The 23,906-nt window shown below is 42.7% G+C and overlaps 2 protein-coding genes across 6 annotated transcripts in view; both read left to right on the top strand.

The window, feature by feature from the left end:
- si:dkey-119m7.4 (uncharacterized protein LOC560629 homolog) overlaps window positions 1–14,961 on the top strand; it is a 32,420-nt gene extending 17,459 nt beyond the window's left edge. The window contains exons 3-10 of one of the 2 annotated variants that reach the window (XM_036582543.1): window positions 3,212–3,366; window positions 4,956–5,124; window positions 6,610–6,736; window positions 7,597–7,697; window positions 9,558–9,769; window positions 9,956–10,064; window positions 11,358–11,570; window positions 11,937–14,961. In XM_036582543.1, the coding sequence (XP_036438436.1) occupies window positions 3,212–3,366; window positions 4,956–5,124; window positions 6,610–6,736; window positions 7,597–7,697; window positions 9,558–9,769; window positions 9,956–10,064; window positions 11,358–11,570; window positions 11,937–11,979 (1,129 nt within the window). In that variant the 3' untranslated portion in view covers window positions 11,980–14,961. Of the gene's footprint in view, window positions 1–3,211; window positions 3,367–4,955; window positions 5,125–6,609; window positions 6,737–7,596; window positions 7,698–9,557; window positions 9,770–9,955; window positions 10,065–11,357; window positions 11,571–11,931 lie in introns of both variants that reach the window. The other variant, XM_036582544.1, reaches the window with a different exon arrangement.
- Window positions 14,962–17,029: 2,068 nt separating this feature from the next.
- fynb (FYN proto-oncogene, Src family tyrosine kinase b) overlaps window positions 17,030–23,906 on the top strand; it is a 54,910-nt gene continuing 48,033 nt past the window's right edge. For all 4 annotated transcript variants that reach the window (XM_036582539.1, XM_036582541.1, XM_036582536.1 and 1 more), the window contains exon 1: window positions 17,030–17,188. The gene's annotated coding sequence lies outside the window, so the exon portion shown is untranslated. The remainder of the gene's footprint in view (window positions 17,189–23,906) is intronic.

Genomic DNA, 23,906 nt, shown 5'->3' with positions numbered 1-23,906 from the left:
AAGAAGGTCCAACACAGCGACTCAGTCCAGCTGCAGATCTACAGCTCAGACTCCGCTCAGCCTCCACTGAAAGACCTCTGTTTCTGCAGAGCTTCACTATACGGTCATATTCAGAGTGAACAGAGCGCTTCAGGCATCACCTCTACAAATCAGGGCACATTTGTGTTATTATGTAAACTTATTCTGTAATATGATGTGGTTGTAGAAAATGTGGTCACAATTAAATCATTATAACTCTTAATTGTTTAAAAGTCTTTCGAAGGATTTTTCATCTCTTGCAGTAGTTCAGCTGGTTCAGCTCTCATTGCACAGGTTTATATCTTTCTCTCATAATACCGTCTAAGCTAGCGCAGTACGGGCTCTAATCCATCTCCTGCCTTTCAGTGCATTGTGCAGGAAGATTAATATTTTCCACATAATATATCTGCCCAGCTGTCATAATGACATGCACAAGTCTCAGCCAAATTATATATTTTGTTATTTGGTTGATTTCATCAAAAGGAAACAGGTCCTGCAATCTCATCACAAAAGTCACTGTCTGAAGTATGCAAAACAACATCTAGATCAGCCAAACCAAACGCCAGATAAAAAGCAACAGCATTTGATGAAAGGAACTCTGTGCCAACTCTTAACCCACGCCGCTCATGCCGCCGTGATCAAATCACATGGCTGGTTCAAGACAGCATAAAAGAAATGTCATGTTGAGCATTGCTGTTGAAAGTGCTGACTTGAAATGCTATGCTGTTTTGATGCTGATAGGCATCAAATGAGACCAAATGAAAAAAAATATATTATACATTTAAAATAAAAATCATATTTATGTGTGCATATGTTGCATTTTTATTAATATCTTTGTCAGTTTTGTCATGTGAGGAAACAGAAAACGTCTGAATTTGCTGATATTTTTTAAATCCGATTTTATGTGTTTTGTGTGTTTTTTGGGCCCAGTATATTGATACAGAATGTCAAAGTGGAAAAAAAATGTCAGGTTATATAGGAGATGAAAAAAAGATGTCAAACATTGGCATGAGAAACAGTTTTAATGTGGTTTATAAAGGCAAAATCAAAAGTATTAAAAACAGCCAGAATAGCCCAGGATTCACAGGGGTTAAGCGTTATGATGGGGTTGTGTGACAGTCAGTATGAAATGATACCGGCTTCTACAGCGAGACAATGATCCCAAACACTCTGCAAAATCCACCATGAACTGCTTCAAGAAATGCAAGAGTCCAAGCTTTCGGAAACGCCCCTCACTGCCCCTGACCTGCACATCTGTGGGTAGCGCTTAAACATGCTGTGCATGCTGGAACATTGCAGGACTAGAAGGGTTCCCTGAAGAAAAATGGGTGAAAATTCCTAAAAACAGGAACAGAAAGATTCCAAGCTGGACACAGGAAGCTGTGAAATCTACCAAAAGGGGGCGCTATGAAGCACTGGCACAATTACTGTGTAGTTGTTTTCCATTTTAAAGTTAGTCAAACATAAACCATTCTTGAATAGTTTGCTGTAGAGGTTGTGTTTATTTCTATTCACTTAAAAAACTGGCAAAGTATGATATTTGGCCAGGGGTGCCCAAACATTTGCATGCAGCTTTGCATTTATAAAGGCGCTCTGGAAGCTGCTGGGACTTTAAAAATGACCTAAACAGGATTTGGAACACAGAGAAATGAGAACGTTTTCAAATGAGGCCTAAACGCTCAGATCACATTATATAGATAATGAAAGTTACATTTACACTCATTTTACATTCTGTTTTTACATCCTTCTGTTTGAGTGTTTAATCTGAATGTATGGTGTCGATATGAAGGTGCAGATTCAACTGCGGCAATTTTAGAACAGCAGAATCAACATAATCAATTAGAATAATATTCACTAAAGATGTGCAGCCAGAATAAAACTCTGAAGCTATTTTCAAATGTAAAAATCCAAAACAGAGTTTAGTGTTTTGTTGTAATCGTTTATATTCCACCACTGTTTACGTTGTCGCTCCATTTTGTGTATTCTGTGTTCTTTTTTCAGTAACTCTGAATCAAACAGTGGTGAAATGTGAGATTCTCTGAAGCACTTAGCTGATTCGTAAAGAGCCAGTAATCTAACGGAGTGGTTGTGATGTCACAGATCGGTGCTGCTGTAAATCAGTAGCCAGCTGAACCGTCTGAACATGAGTCTAAATTGAGAGTTAGTTAGTTTAAAGCCACATTCTGTAACAGTTTTACCTTAAAATAACAGCTTCTAAATCTTGATGCTACACTGATTTATAACAGTGTGAACAGCGTCTCTGTTGTTGCTGCTCCGGGCCAGAACTCCTGCTATAGTACTATGTAACTTTGGAGGAGCAGCACAAGAACCTCTCGCCAGAACTGCGTAAGGCTTTACGGCACCACGTGACACAAAAACAACTCGGCTGTGATAAGAAGAAGCAGCTCAGTATTCCCAGCATGGACATCATGGCAGAGGCTGCGAAGAGACCGAAAAAGACGCTGTCGGAGGAAGAGAGGAAGAGAGAGAGACCAGACAGTAAATCTCAGACTGGTTTTTACTGGCGAGAGCTAAAAGAGATAAAAGGATGCAGGACAGACTCACGGCTAACAGGAAAACAACGAAACTCCGGCGGTAGAGCGTTCATCCCTGCCAGTGTTGCTTATGACAGACGGAGTTCTGTGGTTTTTCTAAACTCAGTCCCGTTTCAGGCAGCATGCAAAGAAGAAATTCATCTCATGCTAAAATGTCAGTGTTGGTCAGTCTGTCAATCTCACTACCTTCATAATCTCATCATGAACTCCAGATAAGAAAACAGCATCACACAAACATCCTAACTAGACTGAACCTCCTAAATCCTGTCCTAACTTTAGGATGAACCCCAACAGGGTCCTCACTTCTGTTTAAGGTCCGTTTCTATGGTTTTTAGGCAGCTGAGTCAGCAGCATAGTTCACTACCAGCATAATGAGCTCCATTTATCTCTACTGTAAAACGCTGCTTTCACTGTGAGATGATTTTCTTTTCTTTTTTATGGTGGACTTTGTTTCTAATAATGTGTGGGTGTAAATCTGAAGCTGTGGCTGAAGGCTGTGTTGAAACTGCGCTACTCAGTCAAACTGTTTAAACTCTAGTAGCTCATAAACTGGAATGTGGTTTTAGTTTACATCCAAACATGGCTAGAAGGTGGACTGACGTCCAGCTGGTGCGGCCGGCTGCTGTTCTGTTGCTCAGGTTTGGCCGTAGGGTGATCATCCTGGTGGCTCTGGCTCTGCAGGCTGTGTTTGGCGTCGGTGCTGCATTCGCTCCCAACTTCTACATCTACGTGCTGCTGCGCTTTGTGGTGGGAACGACAATTTCAGGAGTCATCATGAACGCCTTCGTACTGGGTGAGTGACTCATTATTACAGGCAGTGTGGTATTCGGGGGTCCCGTGTTGTCTGTCTGCTAACTCTCTCTCCATAGCGGCGCTGATGATTCAGTGTCAGTAAATGTTTGTTTATCATCTCCTCTTCTGTAGAGTCTCTGTTCTAGTGCGGTTCTGCGCTCTTCCTCACAGTAACTGAGATCTTCCTCGTCTCCTCTTCTGTAGAGTCTCTGTTCTAGTGCGGTTCTGCGCTCTTCCTCACAGTAACTGAGATCTTCCTCGTCTCCTCTTCTGTAGAGTCTCTGTTCTAGTGCGGTTCTGCGCTCTTCCTCACAGCAACTGAGATCTTCCTCGTCTCCTCTTCTGTAGAGTCTCTGTTCTAGTGCGGTTCTGCGCTCTTCCTCACAGTAACTGAGATCTTCCTCGTCTCCTCTTCTGTCTTCAGTGTGAGAAATGAGGAACAGTCACTCTTCACTCCAAACTCTTGGGAAACTGGGCGAGTTTTCAGATTTACAGATCTGCTGCAGCTCATTGTAAAGTTTTTCAGAGGAATCCAGGCAGAGTTACAGTTTCTAGACTATGAAGGACCAACTGGGTGAACCAGTCTGCTACAGCGCCACCCTGAGGCAGAGCAGTGCTGCAGCTCTAGCTAGTTAAGATCACCAGAGACAGAAGCTGATTGTGGGGGAAGCAGATCAGCGATCAGCTTCACTGAATCTGGATTTGAGGGGCTACTTTTCTCTAACGAATAGCATAACGTCAAAGTTTATTTTCAGACTTTTGATTCTGAGACCTTTAGGGGGTCCAAAGCGCTAATTTTTCACACTTTGATTACATGGTTCTCTTAGATCCTTAAAAGTCCTATAAAGCCTTAGATTTTAAAAGGTGTCTGAAAATGTCTTATTTCGTACTGCTTAGTGTTAACTAATGTAAATCGACTTGTATATTCATTCATATTATAATCAATCACTTTCTTCCTCTGTAACTCAGTTAATTTCTGTGATATTAATTAGGACGTTGCTGTGAACTGTTGTGACTCTGTGTTGAACTGCTAGCGAGCAATGAGTGGTTAAAGTTAGTCATTTGCCAGAATTAACACAGTACCATAACCACATCCTAGCAACCAGATAACAACTGCTTGAAATACCATCACCTGGGACACAATTACAACCACCTACCATCACCATAGCAACTATCTGGGGTACTACTACATCACCCTAGCCTTGTAACCACCTAACAACCACCCTAAATACCCATAGCAACCACCTAGCAGCACCCTAGCAACTATCAGAGAGACCATAACAGCCAGTAAGCAGCACCTTATCAACCACCTAACAACCATCTGGGAGGTTATCACTTGCCAGATTAACATTTTTTGTTATTTTATGTATAACAAAATATAATCTGAATTACATATTACAGAGGATTTACCAAAATCCGTTTTAGATGTTTTATCAAATATTTCAAGAATTTTGTAAACAATAAGTGAACTTAGTGATAAATAATATACTGTTATTAGTTGTGGGCAGAACTGGGGGAGGTGCTTTAGGGCTGAACTGTCTCTTTAAGGCTGAGAGTGAAGGTGTTCTGAGTGGAGTCTGTGATTCTCAGGTACGGAGTGGACGGGTCCTCGGCACAGGATGCTGGCAGGTGTTATAACGGACTATTTCTTCGGCGTGGGCTACATCCTGCTGGCTGGACTGGCGTATCTGATCCGGGACTGGCGTCACCTCCAGCTCGCCATCTCCGCCCCCGGCTTCATCTTCATCTTCTACATCTGGTGAGAGCAGCACTGAGGAGGAAGTTAAACACAGACACATGAATTTAGCTGTGTCGGCATGTTGGCGGCGCCGTCTGCAGGACGTCATGTCAAGAGTTCAGTTTTCCGACAAACCCAGTATTAAACAACAAAATAAAAGCCTCTTTGAGAGGTGCTGATTTCTGCCCCTCTGTGGGATTTATAATAGTATGTTAGCACTGAGCGAACACTAGTGCACATGAACAGCGCTCAGCAGTGCACAACACCACTTTGATCTGATTTATACTCTTCCTTTAACTTTTGTTTTTCGGAGGATTTTTGTCCACTAACTCATCTCAAAGTTTCTGAGATATCGACACCAAACCAGCTCTGGAGTTTTCCGGATGCAGACTTTTTTGATTAGATGTACATTTTACGCATAGCAATCATTTACATTTTTTCACATAGGAATAAATTGCAGAATCTTGTGGGCAAAATTACACTCTGCTTATATCAACATGATACTAGTACACTAGCAACACCATATTAACCCCATATCAGGTAGCAAGACCCTAACAACCACCTGAGATAGCATAGCAACCACGTAGCAACAACCTAGTAGTCACTTTGATCAACCCCCAAGCAACCACCTTGGATACAACAGCAACATCCTAGCAACCAGATAAGAACTGCTTGAGATACTATCACCTGCGACACAATTCAACAACCTACCAACATCATAGCAACCACCTGGGATACCACTACAACACCCTAGCCTAGCAACCACCTAACAACCACCCAAAAGACCCACGACAACTACATAGCAACACCCTAGCAATCAGCAGAGATACCATAGCGACTGGTAAGCAGTACCCTACCACTGAGATACCAATGTCACCACCTGACAACCATCTGGGATACCATAGCAACTGGTTAGCAACACCCTAGCAACCACACTCACAGCATCTTCTTCGGGCAGTGCACTTTTCTAGTTTATCAATATGATTTTAATATTGAAGGGTTACTCTGGGTGAGTCGGCTGGGCCCCATCGCAAAACCACCGCTTTGTGCTAACGAGCTGCATTTAATTAGCAAGTAAAACTTAGACAGGTGCAGCTTAGATCTTTAGTTTTAAACTTTACATCTGCTCCACTTATCTGTGCGTGTGTGTGTATCTGTGTGTGTGTGTGTGTGTATCTGTGTGTGTGTGTGTGTGTGTGTGTGTATTTGTGTGCGTGTGTGTGTATCTGTGTGTGTGTGTGTGTGTATCTGTGTATGTGTGTGTGTGTGTGTGTGTGTATCTGTGTGTGCCTGTGTGTGTATCTGTGTGTGTGTGTATGTGTGTATCTGTGTGTGTGTGTGTATTTGTGTGCGTGTGTGTGTATCTGTGTGTGTGTGTGTGTGTGTCTGTGTGTATCTGCGTGTGTGTGTGTGTGTGTGTGTGTCTGTGTGTATCTGTGTGTGTGTGTGTGTGTGTGTGTATCTGTGTGTGTGTGTGTGTGTGTGTGTGTGTGTTTGTGTGGTCAGGGTTCTCCCGAGGTCGGCGCGCTGGCTGATGGCGAACGGCAGGCAGGAGGAGGCGATGCAGCTGATCCATAAAGCTGCACTGATGAACGGAAAACCTCTCAAAGAAAGCGACCTGGAGCTCCAGCAGGTATTAAAGAGCCCAAACCCTTCAGTTCAGTATTGGAATTAAACAGGCTGCTTGTGTTACTGTGCCTTTAAAAAATATATATATATATATATATATATATATATGTATAGCTCTGTTCCGATTAGCTGTGCAGTATTGTGCTTTATTTAAAGTACAGTCTGAGCTGAAACTCTCCCTATAACTTCAGTGTGAGTGGGCGGAGCTAATCTGCTGTAGGCTGAATGGGCGGGGCTAGACTGCTGTGTTGAATGTTGCTTTTGTTCTTTTTTTTATATGTCAGTGAACTGTTTGGAAGAAGGTTCTCATTCACTTTACTGCTGGTTCTGTTATATGCAGAACCCTATAAGAAGGTTCTCATTCACTTTACTGCTGGATCCGTTATATGGAGAACCTTAAAAGAAGGTTCTCATTCACTTTACTGCTGGATCCGTTATATGGAGAACCTTAAACGGTGTGTAAGACGTGGTGAGATGTTTGAGTTCAGAGCGTCTGCAGTGTTTATAGCCGTTTGTATCAGCAGCTCAGTCTGGATTAGCATGGTTTGCATTTTATGGCTGAGATCTAACAGCTTCAGCCACTCAGATCACTCAGAATTAAAGTGACAGTTTGGTACAAAGTCAGATCTGCACCCCCCCCCCAGTTCCTCTCCTCGCACCCCAAACACAGTCGATCAGATGAGACGTGTTCGGATCTGAACTTCACTTCTTTAGTTTTAGCACTGGAGCTGCGAGGCTAATGCAGCTAATGAGTAATAGAAGCTCATGTACACCGATTAGCACTCAGGCAGACTTGGCTGGTGTGGTTGTGAGGTCAGAGCTGCGCTGCCGGCCGTGTGACGCTGTGTTTGTGTGTTTGTTCAGAGCTGCAAACTGGAGCAGAAGCTGCAGAGGAAGCACTCGGTGGTGGACCTGCTGAGAACCCCGCAGATGAGGAAACAGTCGCTCATCCTCTTCTATGTGTGGTGAGAGAGAGTGAGGGGGTGGGGGGTGTGTGTTTACCATAGTGACATCTTAAATAACAGATTAGAGCTGAAACTGCAGTGAAACTGTCACTTTCTAAGTGTTCACAGCAGCAGTGAGTGCAAAACCTTTGATATCAGGAATTCTGAGTCGTGTCTCAGTGAGGAAGGCCTCAAAGAGTTTCTCTGTGCTTAAATGAAGTTTAAGACCAATGAGGAAGTTTTTCTGCTGACTGAGGTGCCCCCCCCCCTTCGCCCCCCCACGCCCCCCCACAGGAAGTTTTTCTCGTGACTTTGGGTTTTTTTTCTGCGGTTTGTTTTGTCTGTCACTGATTTCCGTGCAGCAGCCTTGAGTTTGAGAAGGACGCTGGATAAATGAAACTTACTGTTACTGTTATCAGTAGAATTCAACTACAAACCCCGCAGCTCGGTTCCGGAGATGACTCAGGGGGTCTGCACAGGGCAGCGTTTGTAGTGTCTTTGGGGAAATTAGACTACAAACACTTTTATTTCAGTCAATCATTCTGATCACTGGCAGAGCGTCAAATACAGCCGAACACGGGGGCAACACGGCACACAGAGCTGCACAGCCTGTAATGTGCAGTAGAGGTGGGCAGAACCCAAACCAGGCCCCCTGGTACGCAGAGGGACCACCACCAGGGCTGGATTCGAGGGGTGTTAGAGGATGACAAAAATCAAGCATTCAGCTGCGAAAAAAATGAATTAGCATGATAAACAATTATGCACTCTTAAAAAAGATGGTTCTTCAAGGGTTCTTTAGGAAAGGCAACAGTTCTATACAGAACCATGAACACTCAAAGAACCATTTGCATGCCTGTGCTGTATCTTTCCTGTTAGCTGCAGAGTAAAGAGCAAGATCAAGCTAATCAATCAACTGGATAATTAAACTGTTAATCACTTATTAACTGTTAATCAATTTTTTCATCTTTAGCTGAACTGTCCTGATCGTGACAGGCCTTCACTAAAAATGGTTCTTCAAGCGTTCTTTAGTAAATGCAGTGGTTTTGTTTAGAACTATCAGTTTTGTATAGAACCATTTAGTCCTTTGCGTGGTGAAATGGTTCTTCAGATTGATGGAGAATATGTGTATATGGTTCTAAATAGTACCAAAAAGGGCCTTTTCGGCCCTATATAGAACCATATTCAACACATTCTCCATCTGAAGAACCATTTCACAATGCAAAGGACTCTTAAACCCTGAAAATGGTTCTATGAGTGTTCATGGTTCTAAATAGAACCATTGTCTTTAGTGAATAAACCTTGAAGAACCATCTTTTTAAGCGTGTAGCTCACCGATTTTTGAGAGTTACTCATCATTGAATATGTACTTCATAATGTAGTTCACAGAGCAGCACTACTGACCCTCACTCACCTGTTTACTGAGTAAACTAGCCAATCACAGCACGACACGCTAATTATACACTGCTGATTGGTTAAAGCAGCAGGTTTTTGTGTCTAATAAGGAGGAGTTTTTAGCGACGGAGGCTGAGCTGATGCTAAAGCTAACACTGGAGCTAATCAGAGCGATGTTAGCTGCTGAGCTCACCTTTTCTCGGTTAATTAACTAAGAGACTCAGGTCGTTAGTCAGTCAGCACGAGGTCTGTTGTGTTCCAGAAGAAGTAAAACCATCGATTCGCTCAGTGGATCCAAATGTCGTGAATCAGTACATAGTCAGTGCGAATGTGGGCACTGTTGGTTCCTGGGAGAGGGAATACTGACAACGTGTTTCCGTTAGCATCACATCCCCCGGTATGTAGCCCAAAATTACTGATGGTTCTCTCGAGGTTCTCGTTGAGAGATCACGCCTGCGAGGCCGCTGAGCTCCGTGTCGTGTGTTGCAGGTTCGTGAACGTGCTGGTCTACTACGGTCTGTCCCTGAACGTGTCCGACTTCGGGATGAACATCTACCTGACCCAGCTGATCTTCGGGCTGGTGGAGATGCCGGCGCGCACCATCACGCTCTTCACCCTCAACCGCTCCCGCAAGATCTCTCAGCTCTCCTTCCTCGCCGTGGGGGGGCTCGCCTGCCTCCTCACCATCTTCATCCCCCCAGGTGGGTCACTGCTGCAGGTAGATTGTTCTGAGGAGGGCTGTGCTGAAAGGACATGGGCAGAGAGGGTTTCTGAGGTAGCTGCAGCGCCCCCTGCTGTCAGGATTAAACAGAGAGTGTAGCTGTGTGTGCACTGCAGAGCACAGTCTAATACTTATACAGAGTACTGAAACTCTCTCTCTCTGGTAGAGCTGCCTGTGGTTCGCACTGTCCTCGCCATGTTCGGGAAGTTCGGGATCACAGCGTCTCTGTCCATCGTCTACATCTACTCAGCAGAGGTTTTCCCCACAGTTATCAGGTACCGAACATCCAACTACACCTCAACACTACACTACCCAACACACCTCAACACTACACTACCCAACACACCTCAACACTACTCAACACAGCTCAACATTACTCAACACAGCTCAACACTACACTACCCAACACAGCTCAACACTACACTACCCAACACAGCTCAACACTACTCAACACAGCTCAACATTACTCAACACAGCTCAACACTACACTACCCAACACAGCTCAACACTACACTACCCAACATATCTTAACACCACTCTACCAAAACACCTCAGCACTAATACACATCAACACTGCCCAACACTAATCTGTACCATACTAATGAACACACCTGAACACTACCCAACACACCTCAACACAACCTACCACACTTCAACACTACTCAACGCACAACACTACACTATCCAACGCACCTTAAAACCACACCACAAACATAACTCAACACTACCTATTATACCTCAACACTACCCAACACACCTCAATACTACACTAACAAACACACCTCAACACTACCCAACATACTTCAACACTACCCAACACACCCCAATACTACACTAACCAACACACCTCAACACTACCCAACACACTTCAACTCTACACTACCCAACACAGCTCAACACTACACTACCCAACACACCTCAACGCTACCAAACACACCTCAACACTACACTACCCAACACACCTCAACGCTACCAAACACACCTCAACACTACACTACCCAACACAGTTCAACACTACACTACCCAACACAGCTCAACACTACTCAACACAGCTCGATACTGCACTACCGAACACACCTCAATACTACACTAACCAACATACCTCAACAACATACCAACACTACACTGCCCAGTACACCTCAACAATACTAATACAGCTCAACACTACCTGTCACACCTCAATACTGCCCTACCCAACACACAACACTACACAATCTAACACACCTCAACACGACCTATAACACTTCAACACACTACCCAACACAACACTACACTACCCAACGCACCTTAAAAATACACTACCCAACACACCTCAACACAACACAGCCCAAACCAAAACTCCAATACTACCAAACAAACCTCAACATTACACTATCCAACACACCTCAAAACTACACTGTATAACACACCTCAACACTACCCAACACTACACTATCAACACACCTCAACACACTACCTAACACTCAACTGAACGCTCTAATATTTTATTGTAATAACATTTTATTGAAAATATCATAGTGATAATATTTCCTCCCCCTCTCTCTCTCTCTCTCTCTCTCTCTCTGCAGGCAGAGTGGTATCGGTATGAGCTCTATGTGTGCTCGTGCTGGTGGTGTGATTGCACCCATCATCTACCTCCTGAGGCGGGTCAACCTGCACGCTCCCATGGTGGTTTTCGGCCTATGTCCACTAGTGGGCGCTGTGCTGACCGCTCTTCTGCCAGAGACGGCCCACAAACCCCTGCCAGACACCATCGAGGACGTGGAGGGGACCAGGAACAAGTGAGATCTGAACCTCAACACCATCCTGCATTTAAAGTGCATTTAAAGTGGATTTAGGGCACTGGTGGATTTAAGGTATCAGTGGATTTAAGGTACCAGTGGATTTAACATACCAATAGATTTAAGGTGACAGTGTATTTAAGGTACTGGTGGATTTATAGTATTAGTGGATTTAAAGTGTGAGTGAATTTAAGGTCTCACTGAATTGAAGGTATTAGAGGATTTAAAGTTTCAGTGAATTTAAGGCACCGGTGGATTTAAGGTTCGGGATGGTACAGATAAACACTGTTATATAGAGGTGGTTCTAGCTAAAGCCGGTTAGCTCACTGTGGCTCATGTGACGTTTCCTCCTGTTTTAAAGCGCAGAGAGGAAGAAGACTCAGGAGCTCCTGTAGGACCTAAACGCTGATGACATCATCAAGCCCGTGGGGCGTGGACGCCGCGTGTGTCTGACGGACAGCGTTCAGACGGAAGTGTGTTACAGTGTCGCACTGGCGCTGTCCTGCCGGGTACTGGACTCAATAACTCTCTCACTCCTAAAGGGTCCGTGTTCCACACTTATATATTCTGTCTTCTCTCTGAGCTCCACGGTGATGTTTGTGTGGTTTTTCAGACTGTTTCCCAAAATCTCTCTTCCTCCCCTACAACAGGGCCCCCAGTCCCCGTTCTGGGGCCGGGCGCACCAGCAGGTCTTAACTAAGACGGTCTTAACTGCTAAGTTGGTCGCAGCTAAAACCAGTTTTCAGAGCGGATTTTTACGCCCACTGCACCAGCAAAAGTTACGCCGAGGCTGTAAGACTGCCTTACTGCCTTACTTTTTCAGTGAAGTGAGACAGAAGACACACAAAACCGCCCTAAAGCCTCAGAAAGCCTTATAAAGTCCCGACAGATTGGAACAGACTGGGCGTCTCACACTATCACACTGCTGTTTGGAGATGATTTGGGGTGAATAAAATATTATATTGTCGGTAATTTGATCGTCCACTTTAGATGCTTTGTAGATAATTAGTTTACTTTCAAATTACATTCAACAAAATATCGACTAAACTGACCATAATGTTCTTTAACTCTAAACCTGCTCTAATCCTGACCTTAACCTCAACCCTAAACCCAACCCTCACCCGGCTCCCACTTTTAATGTAAGTCAGTGTAAACAGACTTCTTACCAAGCAACTCTGGTTCGTTTCTTTTGGTCCATTCATGAAATTTAGCAGGTTTTTTTCAGATTATGCCAAAAACATGGAAATACAAGGTTTAGTTATGACAGCTGTAAAGATGTGTTGTTTATTTCTGACCATAAACATGATCCTCATTCATGAGTTCTTAAGAAAGGTCCTGAGAACCGACATGACGTGTTCTTAAAGCGCAGAACGGTTCTCTCCTTCGTGCTCTTGAGTGTGTGTAGGTTCTGTTCTTACCTGAGAACAAACCCCACATAAGAAACACTGGTGAGTCAGGGTCTTCGTCAGAACTGCGTAAGTGGGTTTAAGAAGAAACGGTCAGTGAACGAGGACCAATGATTCCAAAACGGAGTTAGTTTCCATGTACAGCGCTGTTCGTACTGAGGAGTGGACGGTACGTTAAAGTGGAGCTTTAACAATGTTTACAAACTACGCCAAAGTGAGAGGTTCATGTTTCTGTGCTACCAGACCTTTAACGCTTGGACACTGCTGGACAAACGCTGCCCCGCCTCACTGACAGGACTGATTCACCAGCTGCTGTGTTTTAATCCAGACTGACTTTATTATATTTACTCAGCGGCTGCTGTGATTCAGAGTGATGTGGAAGATTTTCTGTTAAAGTGACCATAAAGTGCTGAGACTTCAGTGTTCATAAAGCCGTGGCGTCGTTGTTGACCCCTGACTGACGGTCAGAGCTGTGATTAACGTTCTTCGTGTGTTAATGTGTGTTTTTACGGCTGCTGTTCTGAGTTTCTCATGGTTATTCTGTGTTTAGAGTGTTTCAGAGTCTCAGTCTGGTCAGTTTTCTGTCTGAATCAGGGCCTCAATTCACTGTGAAGGTAAACACAGTGAATCTGATTGGTGGGCTTTAATGGGCAAATCTGTGACCTCACAACCGCTCAGTTCAGGAAACCATTCAGTGTCTCAGGAAATCTCACTGGTCACTATGATTCAGTCTGATTGACTCGATTTTGGGCTGATTCTGATTCTGTTGGTGGAATATAAACAAACATTTGTTTTTAGTATTTTTATGTTAAAAAAAATTAGAATTGGAATTTTAATTTGGCCAAAAATAACTTCAAATACTTTATACTCACACTCAACTGAGTATTAGTACAATATCTCTTTATAATTGAACGGTTTCGCTTTAAAATTCTGTTTATCTGTTATTTGTATGATATACATATTTTATACATGATGGAAAAAGAAAATTCTCAAAAAATGGTCTTTAATGATAATTAATTCATTATAGTGGGACTGTAGAATGTAAATTAAATGCATTAAATTCACTTCATAATGACTAATTATGCAATTACACAAATATACACATTGAAATAGTTGTTATACAAATTTAATGTACATGAATTCAGAACAACTAGCCTCATAAAACACTTTGAAAGTAAAATTTTATTTTGGCCTGTAAAGGACTGTAGTGTTACCAGTTTAACTTTCAGACTGATACGCTTTTACATTTTCACTGGACCATCAATCAAAAGGTGGTACAGCTGTACTTAAGCAGCCGGTATCTTATGTTTTTCTTCTGTTTCTGTGTGACTTTTATCATCACTCATTTCTACATGACTTTTCCAGCCTCTCTTTATCCCTTAGAATCAAACAGACCGTTTCAGTTACTGTGCCTTTAAGACGGATGTATGTAAATGAGCTCTGTTCTGATTGGTTGGCTTGTATGTGCTTCATTTAAAAAGCAGTCCAGGCTGAAACACTCCTTATAACCTCAGCGTGAATGGGCGGGGCTAAACTACTGTAGGCTGAATAGGTGGATGTGTGTAAATATGTTGGTTTTGTGACGTCACAGACCCAGTTCAGAACAGGCTATATAGTTCCTGTATAGGCTGTACAGACAGTTTAGGGTCTATATCAAAGTATTTGTTTGCCAAGCAGTGATGAAGGTTCAGTTTTCTGTGAAATGGGCCCTTTAAAATGGAACCGTCAGTTCACAGCTGACTGCTGCCCCCTGCTGGAGAAGCACGTGCTGGAATATCACAGGGCTGATTCACTACACGTCTGTATCTGACCTGCGCTCAGTGTTTATATCTCTGACTGTTTTAATTATTACAGTCTTTAAAAACAGTGAAATTATTTGAGTGTTTGTTTCTGTGAACTTGAATAAAAATAAATCTTGTAAATTTGTTGACAGTTTTATTCTGCAGTGATGTGTTTTTATAATAAATTCTGTTTTTCTACCACAAGATGTGACTGTGTGTCATTTATTATCATGTGAAAAAACACCTGCAGGTCATTCCTCATTAACTCACCTGGAGCCGGACAGGTGACCTCACAGATTTCCATTAACAAACAGTGAAAACTTCAGTGTAATCCAGTTTTTATTTATCACATTTTGTGTGTAAAATTAGTAATAAATATATTATAAATACACAGATAGAGAAATAAATGTCCAGGGATAAAATCCCAAAAAATACTTCAGTGTAATCCCTGTAACCCTGGCAAACTTCCAGAGTGTGCTCCAAATATCTTTTTAGTTATTCAGTTTTGAGGCTCTAAAACTTTTTTAAAGTTGTGAAAAAGTGTCGTCAAATCAAATCACAAATTAATTCTAGATTTTTTAATGTGTTCTATGTTTTTGATTAGTAGTAATTAAAACATTAAATCGAGTGTAACTGTTGAAATATTAATGGGTATAAATACAATAATAACAATTTCACTTTAAAACTCGTGTTACAGTAATATGAGGCGAGTCGTTCCAGAATGACCCTCGTGTTTTAACACTGTCTGATAAATTATATAAACAAATTCATCAAAAGTTTGACTGACACATCTGACATAAGAAACCTGCTGCCCAGCCTCTCATAATCACACCACTGGAATTATGGGGTTTGCCCATATTAGCCCAATTTTAGCAGATTAGCGGTGGGCTCTGTTTGTTCTGTTTGATGTGTTCTGTCTGATCTGTTTACAGTAGAGATCAAAGGATGATGCGTGATAAAACAGCAGTAAAAGTAAAAGGACCTGCAGCTCCATAAAGGAATTATAATATCAAATTTTTATTATATATACTTTATTTTATAGGTTTCTAAGATTCATCAGATTAAATTATGGATGAGATTATTTTTTGTTATAGTAATAACGTTAATAATCAATCTCAATTACTTTCACTATAATCTCTATATGCAGATCAGATGGACCAGCAGGGGGCAGCAGCAGACCAGACAATGAACCGTGTTACAAATGAGGACAAGACAGACAGACAGACAGATAGATAGATAGATAGATAGATAGATAGATAGATAGATAGATATACAGACAGATAGAGAGACAGACAAACAGACAGACAGACAGATAGATAGATAGATAGATAGATAGATAGACAGACAGACAGACAAACAGACAGACAGACAGATAGATAGATAGATAGATAGATAGATAGACAGACAGACAGACAGACAGACAGATAGATAGATAGATAGACAGACAGACAGAGAGATAGACAGATAGAGAGACAGAGACAGACAGACAGAGAGACAGACAGAGAGATAGATAGATAGACAGATAGAGAGACAGAGACAGAGAGATAGATAGATAGACAGATAGAGAGACAGAGACAGACAGATAGAGAGACAGACAGAGATAGATAGATAGACAGATAGACAGAGACAGACAGAGAGAGAGACAGACAGAGATAGACAGATAGACAGGGACAGACAGAGAGATAGATAGATAGACAGATAGACAGAGACAGACAGAGAGAGAGACAGACAGAGAGATAGATAGATGTACTTTACTGCATTTACATTACTGTAAATATGAATGTGTTTAGCATAAGAGCACCACTGTCTCAATACAGTAAAATTACAGTAAAAATCCTGCAGATCTCTCATTTCCGGTTCTGGGGTGTGATGTTATCAGTGCTCTCGTGCTAAAGATCTTATATCTCTTCATAAATCACCTTATTTTATTAAATCACCTTATTTTCCGTCTTATTAATCGCTCCCTCTGTTCGCTGCTCCACTGTCTCCGTTTACAAACCCGCCGCTCAATGAATCCAGCCGTTCTATTGGCTCACACAGCTGTCAATCACGCCAGTCCCGCTGGTATTGGCTACTTTTTACTTCCCACCCGTTTTCTGTTAAGCCCCTCCTCCCCCCCGCGCTATGATTGGATTGTGAACCTATGGCGCAGGACGAACTACTATCCAATCGTAGCGCAGGAGGGTGGGGCTGCATCCATCCAATCCCAGCTCACGAGGGCGGGGTTTACAGAAAACGGGTGGGGAAAAAACAACGCCTCTCACCATCATCATCATCACCAGCATACACTCCAGTGGAGAGCCGCGCGAGGGAGGCACGCGCCGTTATCTGTTCTTTAATTCATTTTGTTTACTTACATCTTAATTAATCACCACCGGGAGCCCCGGGTGATGACACGCGCTCACGCCGGGCTGTAGGCGTCCTCAGGCGGGTAAGAGCGGCGGGATGAGCCGGGAGAGTGGAGGAGTGATTTAATGAGCTGTTCGTGTGATTATGAGCAGAAATAGTGCTGTGATAGTGATAGTGCAGTGTGTGTGTGTGTGTGTGTGTGTGTGTGTGTGCAGTAGGTTCTGTAGTAGAACTCTGTGCAGTACTATAACAGTGTTGATGTTCTAATGCTGAGCTGTAGCGCTTATGAACAGCCTCGTGTGTGATGTACTTTATGTTTATGGTATTTTAGTTATTCACAGAACTGATAGTGTGTTTATTATCACTGGGTCGCTGAGTTATACGGTCTAATACTGGTACTGCGGTTATTTTCAACACAGCCGTTATTTATGCTCTGCTCTACTCTTGGTTCTGCAGTTATGTTCTAAAAGCGCCACTTTGTGGGACTAGCACTGTGGTTACGGTGTGATGTTGGTGCTAGGCTTATGCCCCAATATTATTACTTTAGTGGTACTATATTTATGTAATAATGAAACTTTATGCCCCAATATTGTTACTTTAGTGGTACTATATTTATGTAATAATATAGGTTCTCTGCTTATGTCCAAGTATTGATACTGTAATGATGATGTAATGTTGGTACTGTGGTCATTTGCTGTACATAGTACTGTGTTGGTATTTTGTTTATGCTCTGATATGGTTAGTTTATTGGTACTATATTTATGTATTAATATTGGCACTCAGTTTATGTCCTGATGTCGGTACTGTGTTTATGTGTTCATGTCCTGATGTCGGTACTGTGTTTATGTGTTCATGTCCTGATGTCGGTACTGTGTTCATGTCCTGATGTCGGTACTGTGATTATGTCCTGATGTCGGTACTGTGTTCATGTCCTGATGTCGGTACTGTGTTTATGTCCTGATGTCGGTACTGTGTTTATGTCCTGATGTCGGTACTGTGTTCATGTCCTGATGTCGGTACTGTGTTTATGTCCTGATGTCGGTACTGTGTTCATGTCCTGATGTCGGTACTGTGTTTATGTCCTGATGTCGGTACTGTGTTTATGTCCTGATGTCGGTACTGTGTTTATGTAATAATATTGGTGCTCTGCTTATGTCTTGTGTCTAAGTATTGATACTGTGTTGATGTTCTAACATTGGTACTTTGGTTATTTGCAGCAGTACTTAGTACTGTGTTCATGTCCTAATGTTGGTTCTCTGTTTATGTTCCAGTATCGGTACTTTAGCTCAGCTGTAGCGGAGTTTTGAGCCGACACGTGTGTAATGTACTCTATGTTTATGGTTCTTTAGTTATTTGCAGAAGTGCTAGTGTGTTTATAAGCACGGAGACACTGACCTATACATTCTAATATTGGTTCTGTGGTTATTTTCAATACTGCTACTATTTATGTTCTACTATTGGGTTCTATGGTTAGGTTCTAGATGTGACACTCTGGTTATTTGTGGCACTAACGCTGTGGTTATGTCCTAGTAGTGGTTTTCTGTTTATGTCCTAATATTCATAATGATGTTCTAGTATTGGTTGTGTTGTTATTGACAGAACTGATGCTGTGTTTATGCCCTAATTTCTGGGCTGTGCTCTAATATTGGTAGTTTAGTTAACTGCAGAATGGGTTCTGTGTTTATGTCTTTGATATTGGTGCTTTGATGATGTGCAGTGTTAGTGTTTATGTGCAGTGTGTTTAATGGGACTGTGTTTACGTTGCATCAATGTCTAAACAAAAACATCACATCTCCAAAACAGGAACTTTACAGGAGAAGAAGAAACATTAATAACATGTAATGGAAGTCAATGTCAGTAGATTTTCCCAAGTAATTGTGGGTCTTTTCTGTTGGTCCATTCATCAGGATATTTTAACACTGTGAAGAGTAACTGGAGTTTTTTACATTATGCAAAAAATTGTCAAAAAAGTGGAGGATGTGAAAAACAAGTGTGCAGTATTGGTCTTTATGTTAAATATTTTTATTGTCTTTATGTGCAATATTAATACAGCGTTTAGCAGGGAAGTGGGGGGGCTGTGAGGGCTGTGGGGGCTGCAGCACTAAAACACACACAGTTGGGGGTTTAAAGAGAGGAAGAGAGTTATAGGCCAGTTCTGAACCCCAAAGCAGCTCATACGGTTTTTAAACCTAAAAAAATGATCAAACGCAATAATAACGTTTTATCAGCCGTTATATCTGCTGCTCTGTGCACTTGTGACTTAGAGTTGGTCCAGGATGAGAGCAGAGAGGATGTGCGTCAGCGCTCTGATGTGTCAGTCATGTGTCTTTATTACGGTGCAGTTTGACTCTGTTTGCTGACATTTAAAAAAATTCGAAGGGGAAAACGTCATCGTCCACGTAACGAACACGCTGTTCAAAATTTCAGCACCTACAGCTTTAAACTCCTTCCTGCGTCTCTAGTGTTTACATTCTAAATGAGAGTAGACGGTTAGGTTATTGACCGTAGCCCTGAGGACAGTGAGGCTGCTGGGCATCTCGTCTCTCAGTCTGGTGTTTAAAGGAGAGTTCACTACTATGGCTGGGCGATATGACGATGTATATCATTATCATGATAATCTGGGTCACAATACAATACAATATGCTTTTCTGAACATATTGTGTATATTGTCAGTACTTGTAGACACTGAGTGTGTTTACATGCACTTAATAATCCGATTACTGCCAAAAATCAGATTTTGTTAGTAATGCGAACAATGCATTTACATGCGCTTGAGTAATCAGATAACGTGAAAGTCCGGGTCTACATGAGTCAGACAGTAATCGGATTTCTGCTTTACAGCCAGCCAATAAACTCACAGAAGAAGACGAAACGTAAACGTAACATAAAACTCAAACTTCATGCTGCGGCTTTTTGGTTAGACATCGCAGCACTTTACCTGAAAATATAAACATACATCATCTAGAAGATGAAGAATATTTAAATCCTTCATTTCGTCAGGCACGTATTTGGTTTCAGTGTCGCTCCAAAAGCGTTTTGCTGCATCTCGTGGCGAAGCTGCTCACTTATTTCTGGTACCGGCATCTGTTTTCGCACATGCTCAGACTGAGAAATCTGAAAGAAATCAGAGTAAGAGTTTACAGCACTGAGAAATCTGACTACTGAGCTGAAATCCAGCCTCTTTATCAGATTTCTAGATCGGAGTGTGCTGTTTACATGACCATTTGAATAATTAGATAACTTTAGAAATCCGATTATGATCGGATTATTGAGTGCATATAAACACACTCACTTCATAGTATAGATTGAATATCGTGACATATCATGTATTGTGAAATAATATATATTTTTGCCATATCTACTCACTAGCGCCCTCTATGTGCTCTTGTTGTGGCATTTGTTGATGATCACATCAGTGCAGACTCAGCAGCAAGCTTTTATCCAGAAATGCCTCACATTATTACGTTACAATGAAAGCAGAGCAGTTCAGAGCGGTTCAAAGTGGTTTGGTGTGAAACGCTCTGTTCTAGATAAACTTACCGAGTCAGAACTTTTCACAGTGGTGGTGATAGGAACCAGACGTCCACCTCTAAAAGCTCCCTCACAGAAAGTTCCTACATGAAATGGTTATGAATTCACTGCCTGATGACTGAGACACTGTTTTATGATAGTTTAGAGAACTTAAACTCCATTCATGGTGGAGGGATACATGCAGGGCACTGTGAGGCAAAATAGTCCCCAAAGAAAACTTATTATTTCAGATTTTCCACTATTTTCATCATCAACATTCCATATAAACTCAGAAGACTCGTGTAGGTTCACTGGTAGTTCTGGATAGTAAATAAAATGTCTATATCTGTGTTGTAGTCATGGCGACCCCTGGTTCCTATCACCACCACTGTAAAGACATCTGAACTATTTCACACCAAACCTCTCTGAATCTCTCTGTTTACACCTCACACACTGAATTATGGGAGAATTTTGAAAGATGGCTGGAATTTGCCTCTGTGTCAGTGCTGTAGAGTGTAGCTGTCTGTCTGTGTGCAGTAGTGTCAGTGCTGTAGAGTGTATCTGTCTGTCTGTGTGCAGTAGTGTCAGTGCTGTAGAGTGTAGCTGTCTGTCTGTGTGCAGTAGTGTCAGTGCTGTAGAGTGTATCTGTCTGTCTGTGTGCAGTAGTGTCAGTGCTGTAGAGTGTAACTGTCTGTCTGTGTGCAGTAGTGTCAGTGCTGTAGAGTGTATCTGTCTGTCTGTGTGCAGTAGTGTCAGTGCTGTAGAGTGTAGCTGTCTGTGTGCAGTAGTGTCAGTGCTGTAGAGTGTAGCTGTCTGTCTGTGTGCAGTAGTGTCAGTGCTGTAGAGTGTGGCTGTCTGTCTGTGTGCAGTAGTGTCAGTGCTGTAGAGTGTATCTGTCTTTCTGTGTGCAGTAGTGTCAGTGCTGTAGAGTGTAGCTGTCTGTCTGTGTGCAGTAGTGTCAGTGCTGTAGAGTGTGGCTGTCTGTCTGTGTGCAGTAGTGTCAGTGCTGTAGAGTGTATCTGTCTTTCTGTGTGCAGTAGTGTCAGTGCTGTAGAGTGTGGCTGTCTGTCTGTGTGCAGTAGTGTCAGTGCTGTAGAGTGTAGCTGTCTGTCTGTGTGCAGTAGTGTCAGTGCTGTAGAGTGTAGCTGTCTGTGTGCAGTAGTGTCAGTTCTGCAGAGTGTGGCTGTCTGTGTGCAGTAGTGTCAGTGCTGCAGAGTGTGTCTGTCTGTGTGCAGTAGTGTCAGTGCTGCAGAGTGCGGCTGTCTGTCTGTGTGCAGTAGTGTCAGTGCTGTAGAGTGTAGCTGTCTGTCTGTGTGCAGTAGTGTCAGTGCTGTAGAGTGTAGCTGTCTGTCTGTGTGCAGTAGTGTCAGTGCTGTAGAGTGTAACTGTCTGTGTGCCGTAGTGTCAGTGCTGTAGAGTGTAGCTGTCTGTGTGCAGTAGTGTCAGTGCTGTAGAGTGTGGCTGTCTGTGTGCAGTAGTGTCAGTGCTGCAGAGTGTGGCTGTCTGTCTGTGTGCAGTAGTGTCAGTGCTGTAGAGTGTATCTGTCTGTCTGTGTGCAGTAGTGTCAGTGCTGTAGAGCGTGGCTGTCTGTGTGCAGTAGTGTCAGTGCTGTAGAGTGTGTCTGTCTGTGTGCAGTAGTGTCAGTGCTGCAGAGTGCGGCTGTCTGTCTGTGTGCAGTAGTGTCAGTGCTGTAGAGTGTGGCTGTCTGTCTGTGTGCAGTAGTGTCAGTGCTGTAGAGTGTGGCTGTCTGTGTGCAGTAGTGTCAGTGCTGTAGAGTGTAGCTGTCTGTCTGTATGCAGTAGTGTCAGTGCTGTAGAGTGTATCTGTCTGTCTGTGTGCAGTAGTGTCAGTGCTGCAGAGTGCGGCTGTCTGTCTGTGTGCAGTAGTGTCAGTGCTGTAGAGTGTAACTGTCTGTGTGCAGTAGTGTCAGTGCTGTAGAGTGTAACTGTCTGTGTGCCGTAGTGTCAGTGCTGTAGAGTGTAACTGTCTGTGTGCTGTAGTGTCAGTGCTGTAGAGTGTAACTGTCTGTGTGCCGTAGTGTCAGTGCTGTAGAGTGTAACTGTCTGTGTGCCGTAGTGTCAGTGCTGTAGAGTGTAACTGTCTGTGTGCCGTAGTGTCAGTGCTGTAGAGTGTAACTGTCTGTGTGCTGTAGTGTCAGTGCTGTAGAGTGTAACTGTCTGTGTGCTGTAGTGTCAGTGCTGTAGAGTGTAACTGTCTGTGTGCCGTAGTGTCAGTGCTGTAGAGTGTAACTGTCTGTGTGCCGTAGTGTCAGTGCTGTAGAGTGTAACTTCAGACAGTTTTAATTGCTTTCTGATGTTTCTGAGGCCACGTCTCTAAACTACACGCCAACACCCAGCTCTCTCTCTCTCTCTCTCCCCCCCCCTCTCTCTCTCTCTCTCTTACTCTCTCTCTCTCTCTGTAATTGGGGTCAGATGTGCTCACAGTCGCACACTACACTACACTCCCTTACTGGGCTCATTTTTATGACATATGTATAACATGACTATATGTATGTTTAGACACTCAGAAACACATGCACACACACATGTCTGTTGGCCTTTACATTGTGTATAAATTTCATGATGAATGGACTAAAAGAACTGACCAAAAATGACCTGGAAAAAATTCTGGTTCTGCTGACTTACATTTACTGTGAAGTAGGTTTTTTTCCTTCTACTGTAAAGTTACCATTTTGGAGATACAAGGTTTTGTTGAGACTACAGCGATATATATATATATATATATATAAAACGGAGATTCATTTTTTTCTGGACACCGACACATAAACATTTATAAAATGCAGTTCTGTAACAATTTTATAATTTTTTAAGCCATTATCTGCTTTTGTCATTGTCCCTTCTTTAAAACGTGGCCAGTTTGAGTGATGTTATAGTGTTGTAGTATTGTTACAGTGAGGAATGTTATGAGGAGTTATAATGAGGAGTATCTGCTCTGTTTGTGCTGTGATGCTGTTCCAGCTGTGTTGGGCTGTTAGGCCTCATTTTACATTCACCTGTCATGTAGTTCTTTTTGGGCCTTCCAGACAGGAAGTAGCTCTGACTGTATTGTCTTCTCCTCTTCGGTTTCCTGCCGATGGTGTGCATTGTTTTTCGAGAAATGGTGTGTGTGTGTCTCCGAGCGTGGAGCAGAATGTCCAGGAAAGCGTCAGATTTTCCTGTGTGGTTAGGCCACGAGTTGCGGGCTGTAATGAACTTCTTCAACTGCTCAGATATTCAGAGAAGGCTGGTTAAAGCCCAGAGACGCTGGACTCACTCCAGCATCTCACCAGC

This window comes from Colossoma macropomum, unplaced genomic scaffold (genome assembly GCF_904425465.1).
Source record: "Colossoma macropomum unplaced genomic scaffold, Colossoma_macropomum, whole genome shotgun sequence".
Lineage (NCBI taxonomy): Eukaryota > Metazoa > Chordata > Actinopteri > Characiformes > Serrasalmidae > Colossoma > Colossoma macropomum.
This window is presented reverse-complemented; position numbering and strand designations above follow the sequence as displayed.